Below are 18965 nucleotides of genomic sequence, written 5' to 3'. Positions count from 1 at the left end.
GCAACCTGGTGCAAATAGTGCAGGACAAGACAGTGCAGGACAAAAAACAGCACAGACAAAAAATTACAAGACAATACAAAAAAGACAATACACAAAAGAAACAGCAATAAACAGAAACAGCGCCGATCAGTGAAAATACTGTATGTTCAACAATATTGCGTGTGCAGAAATACTAGAATGAACATGGTGTTATAGCAGCAGGTCCCTGAGATATTGTAAAGGACACACACACACACACACACACACACACACACACACACACACACACACACACACACACTTAAAAACAAAATTTTATATTGTTACATTTTTTATATTTGTTTATATTTGTTACATTTTTTAATATTTGTTTGAGGTAAATAAAGCAATTAGAGATGATTTAACATGTAAAAAGAAGACAGTTCAATTAGATAATCTGGCAACCCTTAGGGCAAATCTGGCAACCCTTTGCGCAGCGTCGGTGCAGAACTAGAGGAAGTGTTCAGCCATTTTAGACGAGGGATCGGACACGAACAAAAACATTCAACCGAATTTCAGTTATTTGTTTGTTTAATGTAGCTAACGGGTCGTCTGTTTAAAATATATCGGGCGCTGAAGAGGAAACCAAACGAGACGGCTGAAAAGTCTCCTTTTAAAAGAGAGAGAAAGGCAGCCGAAGATGGCCGTCGACAGGCGAGACGACAAAGGTACAGTACTTCAGCTAGCTATTATTAGCATGTTAGCGGTTAGCTTACACCTTTGTCTGCTCGCCATGGGTTTGTTTTCATAGCTCTATTAGCCGTTATTAGTCTTTATGACACGTAAACAACCCATGTGTTATGTCATGTTTTAAATATTATCATTAATAATAGTAATTGATTTGTTCGATTATTTTACCAATGTAGCTTAGCTAGCATGTTAGCATTTTAGCTATATTGTAGTAGCGCTAACTAGCATTTAGCTCGCGTTCCTACGTCAGTAATTCGGTGCATGTTATGTTAATTGCAAACCATTTATTTTATTTTATTTATTAAATACTTTCTAGATGGAGAGCTTAATGTTCTGGAGGATATATTGACTGATGCTCCTGACCAAGACGACGAATTGTACAACCCTGAAAGTGAACATGACCTGAACGAAAAGAAAGGTGTTTTTTTTTTTTTCTCCTTTTTAAATATCCAAGACGATTTTACATTTGAGACAGGATACAGCTGAGATGTAAGGGTTTTGCACAAGGACCCATCATGCTGGGATTTGACTTATTTGTATTCAGTTGCTGAAAACCTTATCCATGAGGCCAATGTTTCTAGTTATCAGTCACTGAAAAACACACACACACACACACACACACTTTCCACTAGGTTGTGGAGTGCGGCTGTGGGGATCTGTGATCATTCAGACCCAACAGCATTAGTAAGATCAGTCACCCTCTCTGTGTTTTCCTCCAACAGCTTGTGAGGATTTGCAATTTGGTTACAGACTGACAGCTAAAACAAAAAGGAACACAATCTCTAAGCCAGGCTACTTTATTAACAAATTATGGAAAAAAACAAATACATCCCATAACTGTGAAATGCGTACAGACAGAATACAAACAAGCTGCCTGTAACACGCGTACAGCGTTGGCTGGCGCCTTGGAACAGTTATAACTTCATGTATAATTGTATTGTAATTGTAAATGTATTCAGAAAAAACGCCTAATGTGATGGATGGGTGCTGTGCACGGAGCAAAGCAGGTCCACTCTAGGTTCAATTTTGGAGATCAGCACCTGCAGATCATCTTCCATGTTAAGCCGTGACCTGTGTTTATTTTTAATGTAAGTCAGCACGGAGAATGTCTTTTCGCATAATATACGTCGAGCCAAAATGCATGAGTACATCCAATGCGGCTTTCGACAACTGTGGATATTCCAGCGCGACAGAAACCCAGAACTCATCCAGCGTCTTGCCGTCAAATGCTGTCCTCCGGGTTCGATCGGTTGAAAGTTCTATCAACGCATCTTCCATATCTGACGCCAGATGATTTGCCGTGGTTACATTGAATGGTGACAACTGTTGTAATTAATCGGAGCAAACAAAGTTTTATTTCCAGTTTATTTTAATTATCCTAAATTTATACTTGCATCATTACAACCTTTTTTAACATAGAAAAAAATAAATAAAAAAAATAAAGTTCCTGGAAATCAACTCGCACCCCCCACTTTGGGAACTGCTGGGGTAGAGATCCATCACAGAGTCTGACGTCACTGTATACGGGTCACGTTTCCCAGCACTACATCGGCGGATGTCGCTTTACTTTTAATGCATGTAGCTACCTACTATCATGTGTGCTGATAATTGATCATATTGCGGTAAAGTAAAAGTGTATTAAACATTAGTATACTTAAGGTACGTTATCAAAGGTGCTAACAGTAGCCCCGCCCTCGGCTTCTGACACGAGCGGTTCTTAAGTCTAGACCAGCAACGTTTTGGTGCTACTTAAGAAACACTTTTCCTGGTTCAGAGCCGGTGTTTGACTGTCGAAAAAGAAAGAACTGGTTCTAAATTTGGCTCCGAACCAGCACTCAAACTGCCTCGGTGGAAAAGTGGCATATGTTTTTCACGCTGAAAATTACAGACCGGGTCTTCAAGGAGCGTGCTTTGCTCACAGGCGCACTATCACGATGGACCGTGTTGTTCCATTTTAAATAAACAAAGAAAAAAAAAACAAATACCTGTGTGATGGTCAGGTCCAGATATATTTGGCCATATATTGTATGCCAAAAACCAAAAAGAAACTCAAAACATTCAGTTTTTGTTTATTAGAAAGATATTCTTGAGAATGGCTTTCTATAAAATCTCATGTTAGTATCAGCAATGGCATTATAAGCTGAAGGAGAGAGCGGTTGCAAGGAACGGTGACTAGAACAGCTCTGAAGCGCTGATTAATCAAATATAGAGGCATTTATAAAGCAGTGTCGTGTTCTTCTGTGTTACAATACTGCTAGGAGTAGCAGTAGACGGAAAAAATGAGCGTGGTTACACAGGCAAAGACTGAGAAATGCAGTCATGTCTCCTACACTGAGAAACAGAGGTCGCTGTAGTGTGATGTAGTCCAGAGGGAGGGAAGTTGACACATTTTTGGGTCACAACTGAACACACAAGCAATGGAGAGAAAAAAACAAACAGTAATCTGCCAACAAACATAGACCCTTAAACAGCTAGACAATTAATTCACAACGAAGGTTCATGATTTTTTTTTTTAATCTGTAAGGTTCCAAGCGAAAGAACGATCATGGAGAAAGCCACGATGCAAAGAGACTAAGGTCCTCTGGCCACTCCACCAGGCAGCCGGTTAAAAGGTCAGTACTGTCTAGCAGATCCATTGGGAAAAAGATGACCAGCCTGAGGGGTAGACACCATCCTGATGACTTCTATGAAGAAAGGAAGAACCATTCTGGCAGAGGAAGAGCTTCCAGGGCTGAGTTGTCTAAAGGGCACAGCAGAGACCACCAGAGGAGAATCAAACCACTGATCCCAGAGTTGAACGAGGTGCGTGGTCACTTTGGACAGATACTAAAAAAAAAAGAAGGTAGATTTTACAATTGTCACATACTTTTTCATACTCTTAGCATCTATCTCAAGTGATCACAGCACAGAATTGTTGGCCGATATTCTTGACGCACGTAAAGGATTGTGTTTTTTCCATGGCTCGTGCACTTTGAATAGGCTACATTTTACATTTCAGAGCACATTTTCACTGCTCATTGTAGGTTGAACATCCATATAAATGTGTGGCTAAAGACAGAACGATCTTTCTAGAGGGCTCAACATGAGAAGATTTTCTTCACCACTCAGCATAGTGCCTGTTGTGTGATGTACTGACTTGTTAGCTTAATGTGCAGCAGAAATGTAAACACTTTTTTTTTTTTTTTTTTAAAAACAAAATTATTTCACACAATAATATATATCTGTGCTTTTAGAAACTGAGGAGGACGAGTGAGGAGAGTGTGGGCCGGGTGAGTCATTCCTCGAAAGAAGACGAAGAAGAGGGGCGGTCGGATGAGTATGCATCAGAGCATGAGACGGGCAGTTCCGCAGGTTCCTCTGAAGGCAACCGTTCTGACGGTGAGGAAGAGGAGGTGATGGAAGACGATGACGAGGATGGCGAGAAAGGCCCAGATGATGAAGATGAAGAAGAGGATGTTGAGGGAGAAGATGGAGAAGAGGAGGACGAAGACTACGAGCTGGAGGACGGCGACCAGCAGGAGGGGAACGAGCAGAATGACTACGACACGCGCAGCGAAGCCAGCGATTCGCAGTCAGAATCCGTGTCCTTCTCAGAGGGCGAGTCAGTGCACTCTGCCTCAGGCTCTGAGGCTTCTGGTGAGCGACATCATGTGTTATAGTCCTAGTGCTAAGCTTGATCCCAGATTCTGCCAAACATCAGGTAATGCAGTGGGAATGACCGGTTCTTCCAAAACGGAGCCATTCTCCATTCTCTCTCACACTTGCAGCAACAGGTTTCTAGTTGTAAATATCTCCTAATACACAGTTCCAATGGACATCGACTTACATTTATACCTACATTTATTGCAGAACTAATTGGTAGACTTAAAAAAAAAAAAAAGCCACAAGTTCTTTCAGGAAAAGGTATGGGATTAATTGCTTCAGAATGGACTGTGCCAAAACTATTCACTCTTAAGTATCCACTGGACATTCCTTCATGCCTTCGTTGAGCCTTGTAAGCAGAGGACTTTGTAAGGTTGAACTCAACAGCAGAATCTCGCTGTCATGCTTTAACTGTAAATTTAGTAAGTAATCACGTGTTGTCAGAAGTTTTCACGGCTACATGGATGTGTTCACTTGAAGGAAAGATTTACAAAGTACAGAGCTAGAAATTTAGAAAACGAAGCCCAAGTCATTTAGAGAGAACTTTTATATCCTTAAACATATACACTCTAACAGAAGGGGCTTGTTCTCCCATTTACTATTTAGATAAGGAAAGAACAGAGAAGAAGCACGCTAGAGGGATATCACCAATCGTTTTTCATAGAAGTGGAAGCTCAGCTTCAGAATCGTGCACAGGTATTAAATAATCCCCAATAATTCAGTTTTGCATATTTAAGCTCATGCACTAATTAACTAATAATTAATTATGGAAGAGGTGATAGTCTTTTGTCTGATTTTGACTGATTAACAGTGTAAGCTGACCTGCTTCTGCCTGGGTAGCAGTGTAGGTTCAGAGTATGGAATGATTGAACAACATCCGGTGAAACAACAATGATCGTCACGTACGAGAATGAGAGCCTGTCATTTTAGATACGTGAAAGTTTTGTTCTGTTTAGGCTTTTTAGCTAAAGCGTAGGTCTCTTGTCATTCAGTGGCAGAGCAGGTCAGATTAGAGAGAGCAGAATGAATACAATCACGCCAACGCGCATCTGTTATGCGCCACCTGGTATAGTGTCAGTTTCCAACAACAAAGCAGATTAATGCTGTGTGTTTTAAGCACTCGAGTCCTTTCAGATGGATCTAAATGCAGCTTGGAGATTTACCGTCACTTTTTACTCCATAATTTTATGGTGGACAAGATTGTATACAAGAGAAAAAAACGAATGCATTCAGCTTTAGTTTACCAAATCAGCTGAAAGCCTCCACACACCGGGTTCATTGCCATTCTGGCTCTTGTTAGTCAGCCTACATTTTCCTTACGCAAGCATTTCTTTCACGTGGGCACTCAACAGTGCAAAAAAACGTCAATTCATTCAACTTGGTACTTTATTATTTATTAAATAGTCACATAAACTTAGCAAATGTCCATCATTTTACCAAAGATATTTCTGTAGCCATTGTGTTTCTGTTATACCAGGACATTAACGCTTAGTGTTTGCTGCCTTCAGGGTCAGAAAAGAAGCACGAAAAGCTGTCATCGTCTGTCCGTGCTGTGAGAAAAGGTAAGAAATCCCCACAACGAACACTCGAAAGAAAGCTGCAGACATGGTTGAAAAGGCTTTGTGTCCTCAAGATCCTTTTTTTTCTATTATTATTTTCTCCTCCATCGTCATTAACAGATCAAACCAGCAAGCTGAAGTACATCCTGAGAGAGGCCAGGTACTTCCTGATTAAGAGCAACAACCATGAGAATGTTTCTCTCGCCAAGGCTAAGGTGTGTATTTTGTGACGTTTTGTGGTCATACAGCCTCATATCTGTAAAGAGAAGAGATTATATCAGTAAATGAAGAGAAATAAACGAACAGCATGTCGTTCGCTCCACCTCCAGGGGGTGTGGTCGACCCTGCCCGTGAACGAAAGGAAGTTGAACGCAGCGTTCCGCTCGGCTAAAAGCGTCATCCTCATCTTCTCTGTCAGGGAGAGCGGCAAATTTCAAGGTGAGATTTTAAAAGAGAAATGAACATTTTATTTTTTTCTGAATATTCTATTTTAGTAAAGTTATTAAATACTCGATATTTATTTCAAAATTTTGTCGCTCTGTTCCGGTTCGCTTCAGGTTTTGCTCGACTCTCGTCCGAGTCTCACCACGGGGGTTCTCCCATCCACTGGGTGCTGCCTGCAGGCATGAATGCCAAGATGCTTGGAGGAGTCTTTAAAATCGACTGGATATGCAGGTAGCTTTGACTTATACACCCCTTCATGTAGGATATAAATGATTTCTCTTTTCCAGTTTCACCACGAGTGTTCAACCTTCTTGTTCACGCACGTTTCAGGCGGGAGTTACCTTTCACAAAGTCAGCACACCTTACCAACTCGTGGAACGAGCACAAGCCTGTGAAGATCGGACGTGACGGGCAGGTCAGTCCTCTACATCTCTGCCTCTCCCTGATCCCTTAATGGTGGTTTTTAAAATAAACATGCTTCCTTTTTTATAGTATTACCTACACGACGCCTTATATTCCTGACATTTAATGGGAAAATAAAGGGAAATGTTACGTATGTTTCTATCGTTCTTTACTGTCAGGATGTGTTCGTTTTTGTTTAGATTTCATACGTATTATTCTAGGACATGTCTTTTTGTGTCTTGAATGAAAAAAATAAATGTAGAAGATTAAGAATATTTGTCTGCAGGTATTTATACGGTCTTTTTAATCAGTTTTATGTATAATGTACGTGCAGAGCAAAGAGCAAGCGTATACCTAGTGTTATCATTGTAGTCCGTATGTAAAAGGCGGCGCATTTATTTTTCACTAATGATTTTCTCATGACCGTGTTTTTAAAATTCTTCGTTTCCGTCTCGTTTTACGGACGCAGGAGATCGAGACGAACTGTGGCCTGCAGCTGTGCCTGCTCTTCCCTCCGGACGAGAGCATTGACTTGTATCAGGTTATTCACAAAATGCGCCACAAGAGGAGGACGCACTCGGAGCCTCGTTCCCGGGGCCGTCCCCCCCACAGAGAGCCCGCCCCACGAGACCTGGGAAGGTTAGAAATGTTCTTTGGACTGCTAGTGCGCACATGTGTCACATGACGGGCCGAAGGGAGCGTGTTGTTGTTTCCTTCTTCCTGCTCGGCATCCTCGAGTCCTCAGAGAAGAGCCTCAAAACCAGCCGGCCAGAGCTCACCGGAGCCTACACGTCCAGCGGCTGGCTGTGTTTCGTTGTTGCTGTTTAATGTACCTGCTGATATGTCCTTTTAAAAGAAGCGTAACAGTTAAAAGCGTAAAATTATCTTTTTTTTTTTCTTTCTTTCTTTTTTTTTTAAATGAATGAATGTACGGTAATTTGTTAAACATCCCAATGTAACTCCTTATTCACTTCAAACTGACCGTAGTTCAGTTAACATTTTCTGTAGCGGTAGCAAAAAGGTGCATTCTCTTTTGTAGATGAGTCTGTGTTTAAATTTTTTTCCAAAAGCCTTTTCTTTCAGGAAATTCCATGAAGGATAGCCCCAGTCATAAATGGGACTATTTAAAGGAGCCATAATGTATAAGCAGAAGATGGCACATCCGTATGAGAGGCAGAGAGCGTTGATCGTTTTAAACGAAAAAGAGAAAAAAAATTCTTTCAAGAAGAGAATATTTTGGGACTCTTTCAATGGTTTTCCAAGTCGTGTCCAAAAAACAGCTCGGACGGGCGTTCTTTTGAATATTGATAGATGCGAGTGCAGAGCGTAGCAGAAAGGAGTGAGAGAAGGAAAGAGAGCGAGAAACAGAGAGAGCCAGGGAATGAGGCAAGCTGAGCGTGTTCTACTAGCAAGTTCCCGGGGAGAGATAGGCCAGTTCTGTCGCTACATCATGCAATGCCAATGGACTGAAATGATGCCAGGGACTGTCCCTTTTATAGCATTGCTGTGTATGAACTTTCAAAGTGTGCCTGAAATGAGCTCATATTTACTCAACTCGAAAAACACAGAAAAACAAAACGGCCCCAAAAAAAAAGGACTGAACAAACAAACAAAAAAAAAAACCTACCTGTGTAAAGGAAGTTTGATGGTTTTCAGCCTGTGATCCACTAAACCCCAACCCTTACTCAAGGACTGTGGATGTTTATCATGGCAGAAAAAAAAAATCCCTCCCCCTTTTTCCTGATCCCTTTAAGAATACTCCTCCCTGTCTCCCAGCTGGTGGTAGGTAGGCTGTCATGTTCAAATCAACCCTGACGGACTGAGCTGGTGTAGGGCAGCAGCACACCCCTGTCTCCTCCTCATCTCCCCCTCCCTTTCACTCAGGTTCCACTGAGGCTTCCATGGACTGCGTACCACAAAGAGAAGCACTTGGGAGGGGGTTCAACATGGGGGTTATTTCAAGTGGCTGGAGCTCCTGTTTTATCCTTTTTTTGTTTGATTTTATATGGACTGCATCACACCTTATTGCACCCCTTCTTCTGCCTTACCAGTCCGATCAAGTAAAATGTGTTTACCAGGCCGTATACGGCTAAAGAGTAAGCTGGACTGTTATATGAACTTTTGCTATCGTAAATATTTGCCAGCGTTAACAGTCACAAAACTACAAGAAAGCGGTATGTCACACTTTCAAACAGAATTCTTTTTCTTTTTTGCTTTACTTTATTGGTTATTCTGGGTCTGACGTTTTGGGTTGCTTTTAGGAGCCAGAAAGTCATTTTCTTGAGTAATTGTTAGGAAAAGTCGGAAAGTGTGCCGGACAGCACGTTTATACACGTTATAACATTATTACACTAACTCTAATTTAACACATTACTGATGTGACCTGTTGTAATCACAAACTGACTTTATGCCTAAAACATGATCATACTCTGTGGGGAGAGCTTCAGACACAAAAACACTCATTTACTGGACCGGATTCACCGGAATAAAAGTGTTTTCACTGTGAAACAGGTTGCAATAACAATGTTTTTATAGATATAGATATAACCACAGTGGCAAAAACCCAGGACATTTTCTAATCATTGATTATTTTGTCTGGAGGTGTTTATTCTACAAGTCTGATGATGTTTTAAGGCAGATTTATAAATCAGTGGAGCGCCTTCTGGTGGACAAAACAGAAAGAGGCATGCTGTATTTTGCCTGTCTGTCTGTGTGGTTAGTCAGCTTTGACAGACCTAGGTGTATTCATTAATCTATCATGTGAGGACAGACTATAAAGCTGTTTATATTTCATATCATGAACCCTGCGAGAACATGGTGGAGAGTTTGCCCTGATTATCCACTTCACCGATTTGGGACATTTCTACGTTTGGTTTTAGACATGTTTATCTAAGGCGTGTTTTGGCATACTACGTGTACGGAGCGCGGTTTTATGATTTCTTCTATGCCTTTTTCTATTCATGAAAGACAAACTGGAATATCGTTTAGACTGCAGATAACGTCCGCTGTCTAGAAAGCCGGGTTCAGAAATTTTCCTTTGCATGCTTTAATTAGTAAATCTGTATAATGTAGCTTTGCTAGGCATGTTGCTCAAAATCGACCCAGCGAGTAAAAGTGTCTGGAAATGGCATCATAGTGTTAAAATATTCTGTGCAAAAGTAATCAGCAATAAGTAATAAGCTCATCAGTCCGGGCTACTTTCACACTCTTTTCAGCACCTAGTTCATGATGTCAGACGTCACATTACAGATGCTGTACTTCCTTTAAACGCAAATGCCAAACAAAGTCCTTTTCAATTCGACGTGACACGGATGAACTTCATGTTGAAAAGTTGTGAAGTCTCCCTTTACACAATGTGTATTGATGCGTTCAATAAAAAAAGTGATAACGGAACGAACGAGCTTGATGTAAACAGACGTTTTTTTTTAATATGATGTAGGTTTTACACTCGTGATTTTACACTAACCTGCCTGATTCATGTAGGCGTCGTCCAGAGGAATATGACATGCACAACAGGAAGCGACCCAGGATTGACTATCCTCCCGAGTTCCCCCAGAGACCAGGTCAATATCTCTCACTGTTGTCCAGAGCACAGGATCAATAACAACACTTATTGCTTTTTGCAGATGTGTGTGTGTGTGACACACCATTTGAATGTTTACGTACAAAGTTTGCGTGCTGTCACTGTAATAAGACCTAAAGTAATGAGGTTTTTGTATTATTAATGTTCATATAAGTGCGCAATGCATTGTGGGTATTTTGTCTCATTTTGTTCTGCTTCGATTTATTTTATTTTATTTTATTTTAATCTTCCATTCTAATTCTCTTACCGTTGGCCAAACTTCTGTTTGCTGGCTGTTCAGGTTTTATGCAAGACCCACGCAACCAACCAGTGGACAGGTAGCTGCCCTCGCTCTCCTCCACATCCATTATCTTTACTTGGGATTTTTCTTGACTTTTGAACCTCACACATGTCCGTTTTATTTTTATTTTTTTCTGCAGACGCTTTTCTGGAGTAAGGAGAGATGTGTTCCTCAACGGCGTGAGTTATAAACTTATCAACTGCTTCTTTTAAACGAACGTTTTAAATCGGTGGCGAACGCTATGATGAAGCGCCACAACATGGTTATCAGGAGTAAAATCTGTAAATATGTTGCACGTTAGATATTTTTAGTCTTTGTTTACTGGTGACTGTCGTCCGCAGTCTTACAACGATTACATGCGAGAGTTCCATCACACCATCGGACCTCCACCTCCATGGCAAGGGATGGTTAGTACTCAAAAGAGCATCATTTTAAGCTTTGTACTAATTTAAACATCTCTCTATGAAACACTCCTTTATTTATCCTGAAATGACCTTATTTCTGTTTTCCGGAAGGCGCCATATCCTGGCATGGATCAGCCTCCTCACCATCCGTATTACCAACACCATCCTCCGCCACCGCAGACCCACCCACCATACTCGGGTCATCACCCCATGCCCCATGATGCTCGCTTCAGGGAGAAGAGGGTCGTTCGTTCTTTCTCATCCAGTCTGGTAAGGCATCACTTGAGCCAGTTGTGCAGTAGAAGCCAGTTTATCAACACGGCTTTAATTGTATTGTGAAGGTCGGGGACCAACAAACACTCCAGAATTGCTACTTACATCACATAGATTTTTAAAAATTATATAATAATAATTTATAAAGTAATTCACTTTTAATATCCGCTCACGTGTCGCAGCACGATTACGATATGCGTGTAGACGACTTCCTGAGACGCACCCAGGCGGTGGTGAGCGGCCGCAGGAGCCGGCCGAGAGAGCGCGAGCGTCAGAGAGAACGCGAGCGGCCGCGGGACGCACGGCGAGAGCGGGAACGAGAGCGAGGACGTGAGCGTGACCGGGACAGAGACCGCATCAGAGATCGTGACAGGGAGAAAGAAAGAGGGCGCTATCGCAGATAAGAGAAGATTCTCTACAGCTTTCTTTTTTTTTTTCTTTTTGTTGTTGTTGTCACTTTTTTGGTCACACACAGTTTTGCTAAGTAGCTCATTATTGATTCTCTGTTAAAAATCCCTTTTAATATCTTTCTGGGAAACATAACAGTTAGTGTTTTTTTAATTTGTTTGTTTTTTGTTTTTTGTAGATAAGTACGTATGTATAATACTGAAGTGTAATTCAGAGGAAAAAGCACCACTCTTCCTTTCAGAGTATTATTTTTAAACATGTACATTGTTTTACAGGAGATTGTATAATGCATGCAGTGTTTTCTACTGTGAAAACCAAAAATCTTTTTTTTTTCCTTCTTCTTTTCTTTTAAACGTTGAGCATCGAGAGGGCACGATTTTCTCATACATTCGGTGTGTGTTACAGTTTAGGACAAATTTTCTTTGCCTCCATCCTTCACTGCTAATCAGCTCTGTAAATGTCTCTGCTGTGAGGTTTAAGGTAACGCACACTTGTGTCTGTGATCTCCGTTATTGTACATAATACCTGAATGGACTGTTAAAGCAGTACAACACGCTGCAGCACGTTCCTTTATATGGCTTTACGTTCCAAATGTTCTGTTTTGAGTACGTGGGTGAAAAAAAAATGCAATATCACCTTTTTTCTGTTTAATCACTGTTGTATTCTGTAAATTCCCTGAAATGAAGGTCTGTACAGCAACATGCTAGATGTTTTTGTCAGGAAAGTTGTATCTTTTACTGATATCTTTTGTATAATTAAAAAGAAAACACTGTGTTTGTATTTCAAAGCCTTTTTTTGTGTGTGTTCTCAGAACATTTACTCAAAACGAAGCCTAAACATACAAACAAAATGTACTTAGGATTTGGGATTGAATGTGAGAAACTACAATTTTATTACATCATAATATTTAAGAGCCTATCATGATCCAAACTATATGTTGGGGGTGTGCACAATTTGCATATTTTATAGAATTTTCATTTCTTTGTGGTCGTAAACATGGCTTTTTCTGTTCATTGACGTATTTGGGGAGCAGAAAATTATGGAAAGGATTAGATTAATTCTTGTGTGATACCGTAATCTACAGTAGCATGAGCATCTGTTTATCAGTCAGTTCCAAAGTGTGCTGAAGTGCTAATCATATGTGACCTAATCACACAAATCACAGTCCTTGTCAACATTAAGAAACCACTTTAGTTATCGGGGTCACGCGCATAACTGGAAACTCAGCAGCTGACACATGAAAGTGCCCGGTGTGAGTGACCGTTAATCCGAGCTAAAGATTATTTTGCAGAAAGTTCATTTTAAATTCCTTCTGAAAACATTTGGTTTGTTTCCTGTTTACTTGTGACTGTCGTCCGCAGTCTTACAACGATTACATGCGAGAGTTCCATCACACCATCGGACATGGGGAAAGATTTCTTCATGTAAATATAGCATTCAAAATTTGTCGTGTTATGGTTTGTTTGTTACGGTATCACATCTGTTAAATCATGCCATTTTTACTATTCTAATACAAACATCCATCCATCCATCCATTTTCTACCGCTTATCCGGGGCCGGGTCGCGGGGGCAGCAGTCTAAGCAGGGACGCCCAGACTTCCCTCTCCCCAGACACTTCCTCCAGCTCTTCCGGGGGAATACCGAGGCTTTCCCAGGCCAGCCGAGAGACATAGTCCCTCCAGCGTGTCCTAGGTCTTCCCCGGGGCCTCCTCCCGGTTGGACATGCCCGGAACACCTCCCCAGGGAGGCGTCCAGGAGGCATCCGGAACAACTGCCTGAGCCACCTCAGCTGACTCCTCTCGATGTGGAGGAGCAGCGGCTCTACTCTGAGCTCCTCCCGGGTGACCGAGCTCCTCTCCCTGTCTCTAAGGGAGCGCCCAGCCACCCTGCGGAGGAAACTCATTTCGTAATACAAACATAATAGTAATAATAAAAATAATAGTAATAACAATAATAGTAACAGTAATAATAGTAATAACAGTAATAATAGTAATAATAGCAGTAATAACTGATTATAATAACAATAATTAATGATAACAGTAATAACAATATAATCGTAATAACAACTAATAATAGTAATTAATAATAACAGTAATAATAAGAGGAACAATAACAATATAATAAGAATAGTAATAATAACTAATAATAATAATAACATAATAATAACTAATAATAATATTTTGCCATTTTAATGTAAATGTTGTCGTAAATGTGATGCCTTTACAATGAATGTCAGTTTTATACAAAAATGTATAAAAATTAAACCTAACATTGACCTTTACAAAGTAAAAAGACCTTTTCACTTCCTGTAAATAAAACCTCAGACAATTTATTTACTTTGTTGTTTCTCTGTAACAAAGTGAGTCTGTTAGAAAGTCCCCCAAAAGGGTTAGTACTGACTTTGTTACCCACAATGCAACGCTTTCAGAACGTCATGACGCAACTTCCCTAACCAAAAGGGTTAGCGTTACCTCATATGGCGTTACCTCAGCAACAGGGAATTATAAATAAAATTAAAAAAAAAATTGTATATTTGTCCTAAATTATTCGTGGACGTAAAAAATGTACATGTATAAAATGTTTCATATAAGAACAAAAGAATTGTAGTCCAAACACTACAAAGACTACAATGTCGCCGTGACTACATTTCCCATCACCTCTGTCGAGGGCACGCGCCACGTCTTTTTAGCGCGCGACACGTCAGGAACGCTGACATGGCGGCTCCCATAGCGTGTTCGCTGCGGCTCGGTTTATGGGCTGTTATTGTTTTTATTTCGGCGCTTTGCATCCCGTCGGCTTTAGCACTGATTGAAGGACTTTACTGCGGTACGCAGATCTGTTATGATGTGCTGGGGGTGAGCAGAGACGCGTCTAAAGCAGAGATCGGACGCGCGTACCGTCAGCTGGCCCGGAAATACCATCCGGACCGCTTCCGGTCTGGAGACCCCGCACTGGTCGGAGAGACCCCGGACAGCGCGCACCAGAAATTCCTGCTCATCGCTACGGCTTATGAAACTTTAAAGGTGACACACAACACGACAGAGCTACTGTGTTAGATTAACATAAAACCAATCATGTTGTAGTATGCAAATATAAAGGAGGCGTTAATTTAGGGGACACCAATCATGTTGTAGTATGCAAATGTAAAGGAGGCGTTAATTTAGGCAACACCAATCATGTTGTAGTATGCAAATATAAAGGAGGCGTTAATTTAGGCAACAGCAATCATGTTGTAGTATGCAAATGTAAAGGAGGTGTTAATTTAGGGGACACGAATAATGTAATATGCAAATGTAAAGTCGTGGCCTAATGGTTAGAGAGTCTGACTCCTAACCCTAAGGTTGTGGGTTCGAGTCTCGGGCCGGCCACGACTGAGGTGCCCTTGAGCAAGGCACCAAACCCCCCCAACTGCTCCCCGGGCGCCGCAGCATAAATGGCTGCCCACTGGTCCGGGTGTGTGTGTGTTCACTGCTGTGTGTGTGCACTTTGGATGGGTTAAATGCGGAGAACAAATTCTGAGTATAGGCCACCGTACTTAGCCGTCACTTTCACTTCACTTTAAAGGCAGCATTAATGGAGGGGACACCAATCATGCTGTAGTATGCAAATGCTGTGATGATCATGATGTTATTACGCGTTTCAAGAAAAGCATTACAGAATTAATAAACAGGTTTTTTTAATAGGTGGCGTTTAAAAGAACACTAAGTTGATTGAATATGGTTTAAATTAATGAGCAAATCATGTGGTGTTCAGACTGATCTGAATCATCGCTCATTTCACACATGTGATTATGTCTTACAGGATGACGAATCACGCAGGGATTATGACTACATGCTGGATCACCCGGAGCAATACTACAGCCACTATTACACCTACTACAGGAGACGAATGGCACCCAAAGTGGACATTAGGATAGTCATTTTAGTCACTGTGTGTGCAATCTCGGTTTTTCAGGTAGGTGATGAAAATCTTTGTCGTTTTCCAGCCAAGCCTGTAAAGCTCATATTTCAGTCCACCTGCCTTGGAAAACCCACTGAGAACAAAAAAGTAGGAAAAACACACAACTAAGTAAAAACAACAAGCATTTTGCTTTTGGTATCTGATGTTAAAGGTGGGGTGCACGATGTTTGAAAAATGCTTCAGAAAACTGAGTCGGGCCGACTAACAAAACAAACGTGTAGCCAATGAGCAGAAAGGGGGCGTGTCTTATCAATAGATATCGGAGAGAGTGTTCAGTGCAAATGTGTGACATTAGCAGAAAGCGATTGAAACATCGACATGGCGGATACCTGCCTTTACCTCTGCCTCGGGTTCTAGGTGTTGAACGTCGTCTTCCGCCTGAAACGGAGTTAAACCTTTCACGGTACAACATACAGTACTACAAAAACACATCTGTATTACCATAGTATTACTCATTGAGTTCATTTATTGATAAAAATATCCCCTCGGCCAGCCGCCCCAGCAGGCCCCGCCATATTAGTTGTCTGGGTTGCGTATGTATGTGTGGGGCGGAGCTATCAAAACAGGGGTGACACCCATTTGGGTTAGGGGCGTGTTTGTTTTGGTGATTTCAAATGTCAACATTGGCTTTCAAACATCGTGCACCGCACCTTTAAGTGATCTAGAGATTTTTAGCTATGTAAATAATTCACATTTTTTAAGAATTCATGTGACTTATTTTTGAGTCTGGGCGCAATACTTCTTCAGGGCAATAGATGGCATAGTGGTGCTATATCTTTAATATGAACAAATTGTTTGGATTACAACCGGAACTACTGTCAGAGCTGCTTAAATAGAAAATGATCAGCCAATCAGCATCGAGGAACCATGAACGCTCGACGTCCATCCTTGGATCATTTCCGTTCACGCTAATAATGAACGTGTCGATGAAAATTCAGTTCTTAATCTTGTCTTAATTTTGCCTTGAGGATGCACTTTTGCACTCATCCATGTGTGTTCAATTTAATTCAGCTTTATTTTCTCTGCAGTATTACAGCTGGTGGAGCAGCTACACCGAAGCAATCAACTACCTTACCACCATCCCAAAGTATCGCATCCAGGCAACCGAGCTGGCCAAGCAGCAAGGCCTGCTAAACCGCACCAAAGAGAAAGGCAAGAACCGGCGTTCCAAAGAGGAGATCCGTGAAGAAGAAGAAGAGATTATCCGAGACATCATCAAGAACAAGATCGACATTAAAGGAGGCTACCAGAAGCCCAACATCTCAGACATCTTGCTGTTTAAGATTGTCCTCTTCCCATACCACATGTGCTTGTATGTGGCATGGTACTGCACGTGGATTTATCGCTTTACCATTCGTAGAGAAGAGTATGGTGAGGAGGAGAAGCTCTACATCATACGCAAGTACATGAAAATGTCACAGGCGCAGTTCGACAGCCTGGACGACCACCTGAGACAAACGTTTATGGTGCGTCAGCTGTGGATAAAAGAGAACTATGAGGTATGTGGAGGTGTTTGTGCTCTTTCAGTCAAATCTAACAGAGGTGCTAAGATTTAGCCATAGCATTCATAATTCACATCCACCCCTCTGTAAACTACCCCATCTGCCAGAAAGCTGCACTCTGTGGAAATTTTCTGAAGTTCAGGGAAAGTGAAGGATTATTGTTTTAAGTCCTGATAGCAGTTACTTTCACTTTCATGACGTCGGCATCTCCGATCGCATTCACAAAAAAGAGGTTTTTTCTTTTTTTAGGCAGCAGAAATGCATAAAACTTTTCTTTCCAATAGTCTCATAACTGAATCCTCCGTCGTTTGTATTCGCAGGTCTACAGAGAAGAGCAGGAGGAAGAGATGAAGATGAAGATGGCCACGGACCCACGGTGGAAGCGTTACAGACGCTGGATGAAGAGTGAAGGACCTGGACGCATCACTTTTATTGACGATTAACCGCACATGATATAGGCACATGCATCTGATTATACAATCCTACTTGTGTGTGTGTGTGTGTATTGTGCACACGTTTACAACAAACGTTTGTGTGCATTTATATCAAGAACTTTGGCTGAACTTCACAGATATGAATAGACCTGAGGACTGTATCGGAACAGAAGCTGCTGTAGCTCCACAGTCTGGGCTCCACTACGTGTTAGCAATCCGAGCCGTGCGCTCGTCCACATCGCTGCTGTCGGCTTTGGCCTTTACTCATATCGAGAGGCTGCCTTTCAACCTGTTTTGCCTCTTGATGCATCCAAACAAATGAAATATTATATTTTTAAAAGGATATTAAAGTGACTGTTAAACATGATTGATGACCCAGTCAGGTCTGAATTTGCACTTGTTTATACAAAACGTCTTCTAGCGCTTTCGTAACGTTTGATCTCAGTCCATGCGGCCAAGCAGCCTGACATGAACCTAATATGTTGTTTAGTTTTTTTGTTTTTTTTTGGTCAAACCTACAGTTCAGAACAACTCAAGCAGCAGAAACACAAGAAAGATTTTCATTAGACAGACTAAATTAGACACGTTTATTTCATAGCACGCAGTAAAACACCAGAAATAATAACTTCTTAAGCAAACGTTTTCAGGACTAGAGCCTGGTGGATGGATGAACACTTCTATGACGTACTTCGTTAACGATCCCATGCTGTTGCCCTGTTGATTATTTTCCTATAACAGCATGATCTTATATTGTTAGATATAATTTGGTTCAGTTGTGAAGTAGACAGAATATTAACAGATAAAAATGGAAACATGGTATAAATTATCCGATATTCAATATCAGCTGAAGAGAGAGAGTGTGTATGAGAGAGAGAGTGTGAGACAGAGAGTGTGTGTGAGTGAGAGAGAGAGGGAAAGAGAGTGAAGGAAAGAGAGTGTGAGACAGTGTGTGTGAGAGAGAAAGAGTGTGTGTGTGTGAATGTGTGAGAGAGAGAGAGACAGAGTGAGTGTGTGAATGTGAGAGATTCAGAGAGAGTGTGTGTGTGTGAGAGAGAGAAAGAGAGTGAGTGAGTGTGTGGGAGAGAGACAGAGAGAGTGTGTGTGAATGTGTGAGTGTGAGACGAAGCTTTAAGCTTTTCCTTGTAGAAGGAAATCTTGGCAGAAGTCACATCTGAGACAGAGAGAGAATGTGTGTGAATGTGAGAGAGAGAGAGAGAGAGAGAGTGTCTGTGTGTGTGTGAGAGAGTGAGTGTGTGTGTGAATGTGAGAGACAGACAGAGAGTGAGTGTGTGTGTGACTGTGAGAGAGAGAGACAGACAGAGAGTGAGTGTGTGTGTATGTGAGTGTGAATGTGAGAGAGACAGAG

General features: G+C 41.4%; 2 protein-coding genes across 4 annotated transcripts; both read left to right on the top strand.

Annotated features, from left to right (window-relative positions):
* Positions 1 to 461: 461 nt before the first annotated feature.
* On the top strand, positions 462 to 12483 carry ythdc1 (YTH N6-methyladenosine RNA binding protein C1). Of its 3 annotated transcripts, XM_060863062.1 has the most exons (17): positions 463 to 686; positions 1025 to 1126; positions 3233 to 3510; positions 3942 to 4344; positions 4957 to 5046; positions 5859 to 5912; positions 6030 to 6124; positions 6239 to 6347; positions 6467 to 6584; positions 6684 to 6768; positions 7225 to 7394; positions 10239 to 10318; positions 10619 to 10655; positions 10758 to 10797; positions 10960 to 11025; positions 11134 to 11292; positions 11478 to 12483. In XM_060863062.1, exons 1-17 carry the CDS (start codon positions 659 to 661, stop codon positions 11697 to 11699), a joined length of 2136 nt encoding a protein of 711 aa, XP_060719045.1. In that variant the 5' UTR covers positions 463 to 658; the 3' UTR covers positions 11700 to 12483. The 3 variants fall into 3 exon arrangements, with proteins under 3 accessions (XP_060719044.1, XP_060719045.1, XP_060719046.1); XM_060863063.1 differs by lacking the exon at positions 4957 to 5046 and having other exon boundaries at positions 464 to 686; XM_060863061.1 differs by lacking the exon at positions 4957 to 5046 and having other exon boundaries at positions 462 to 686; positions 5859 to 6124.
* Positions 12484 to 14375: 1892 nt separating this feature from the next.
* On the top strand, positions 14376 to 17966 carry dnajc25 (DnaJ (Hsp40) homolog, subfamily C, member 25). The gene is made up of 4 exons (XM_060862971.1): positions 14376 to 14726; positions 15505 to 15657; positions 16692 to 17162; positions 17486 to 17966. The coding sequence occupies exons 1-4, from the start codon at positions 14418 to 14420 to the stop codon at positions 17606 to 17608; spliced, it is 1056 nt and encodes a 351-aa protein (XP_060718954.1). The 5' UTR covers positions 14376 to 14417; the 3' UTR covers positions 17609 to 17966.
* The last annotated feature ends 999 nt before the right edge of the window (positions 17967 to 18965 follow it).

This window comes from Tachysurus vachellii, chromosome 26 (genome assembly GCF_030014155.1).
Source record: "Tachysurus vachellii isolate PV-2020 chromosome 26, HZAU_Pvac_v1, whole genome shotgun sequence".
NCBI classification, from domain to species: domain Eukaryota; kingdom Metazoa; phylum Chordata; class Actinopteri; order Siluriformes; family Bagridae; genus Tachysurus; species Tachysurus vachellii.
Note: the sequence above shows the minus strand (reverse complement) of the source record. Positions and strands in the feature narration are given on the sequence as shown.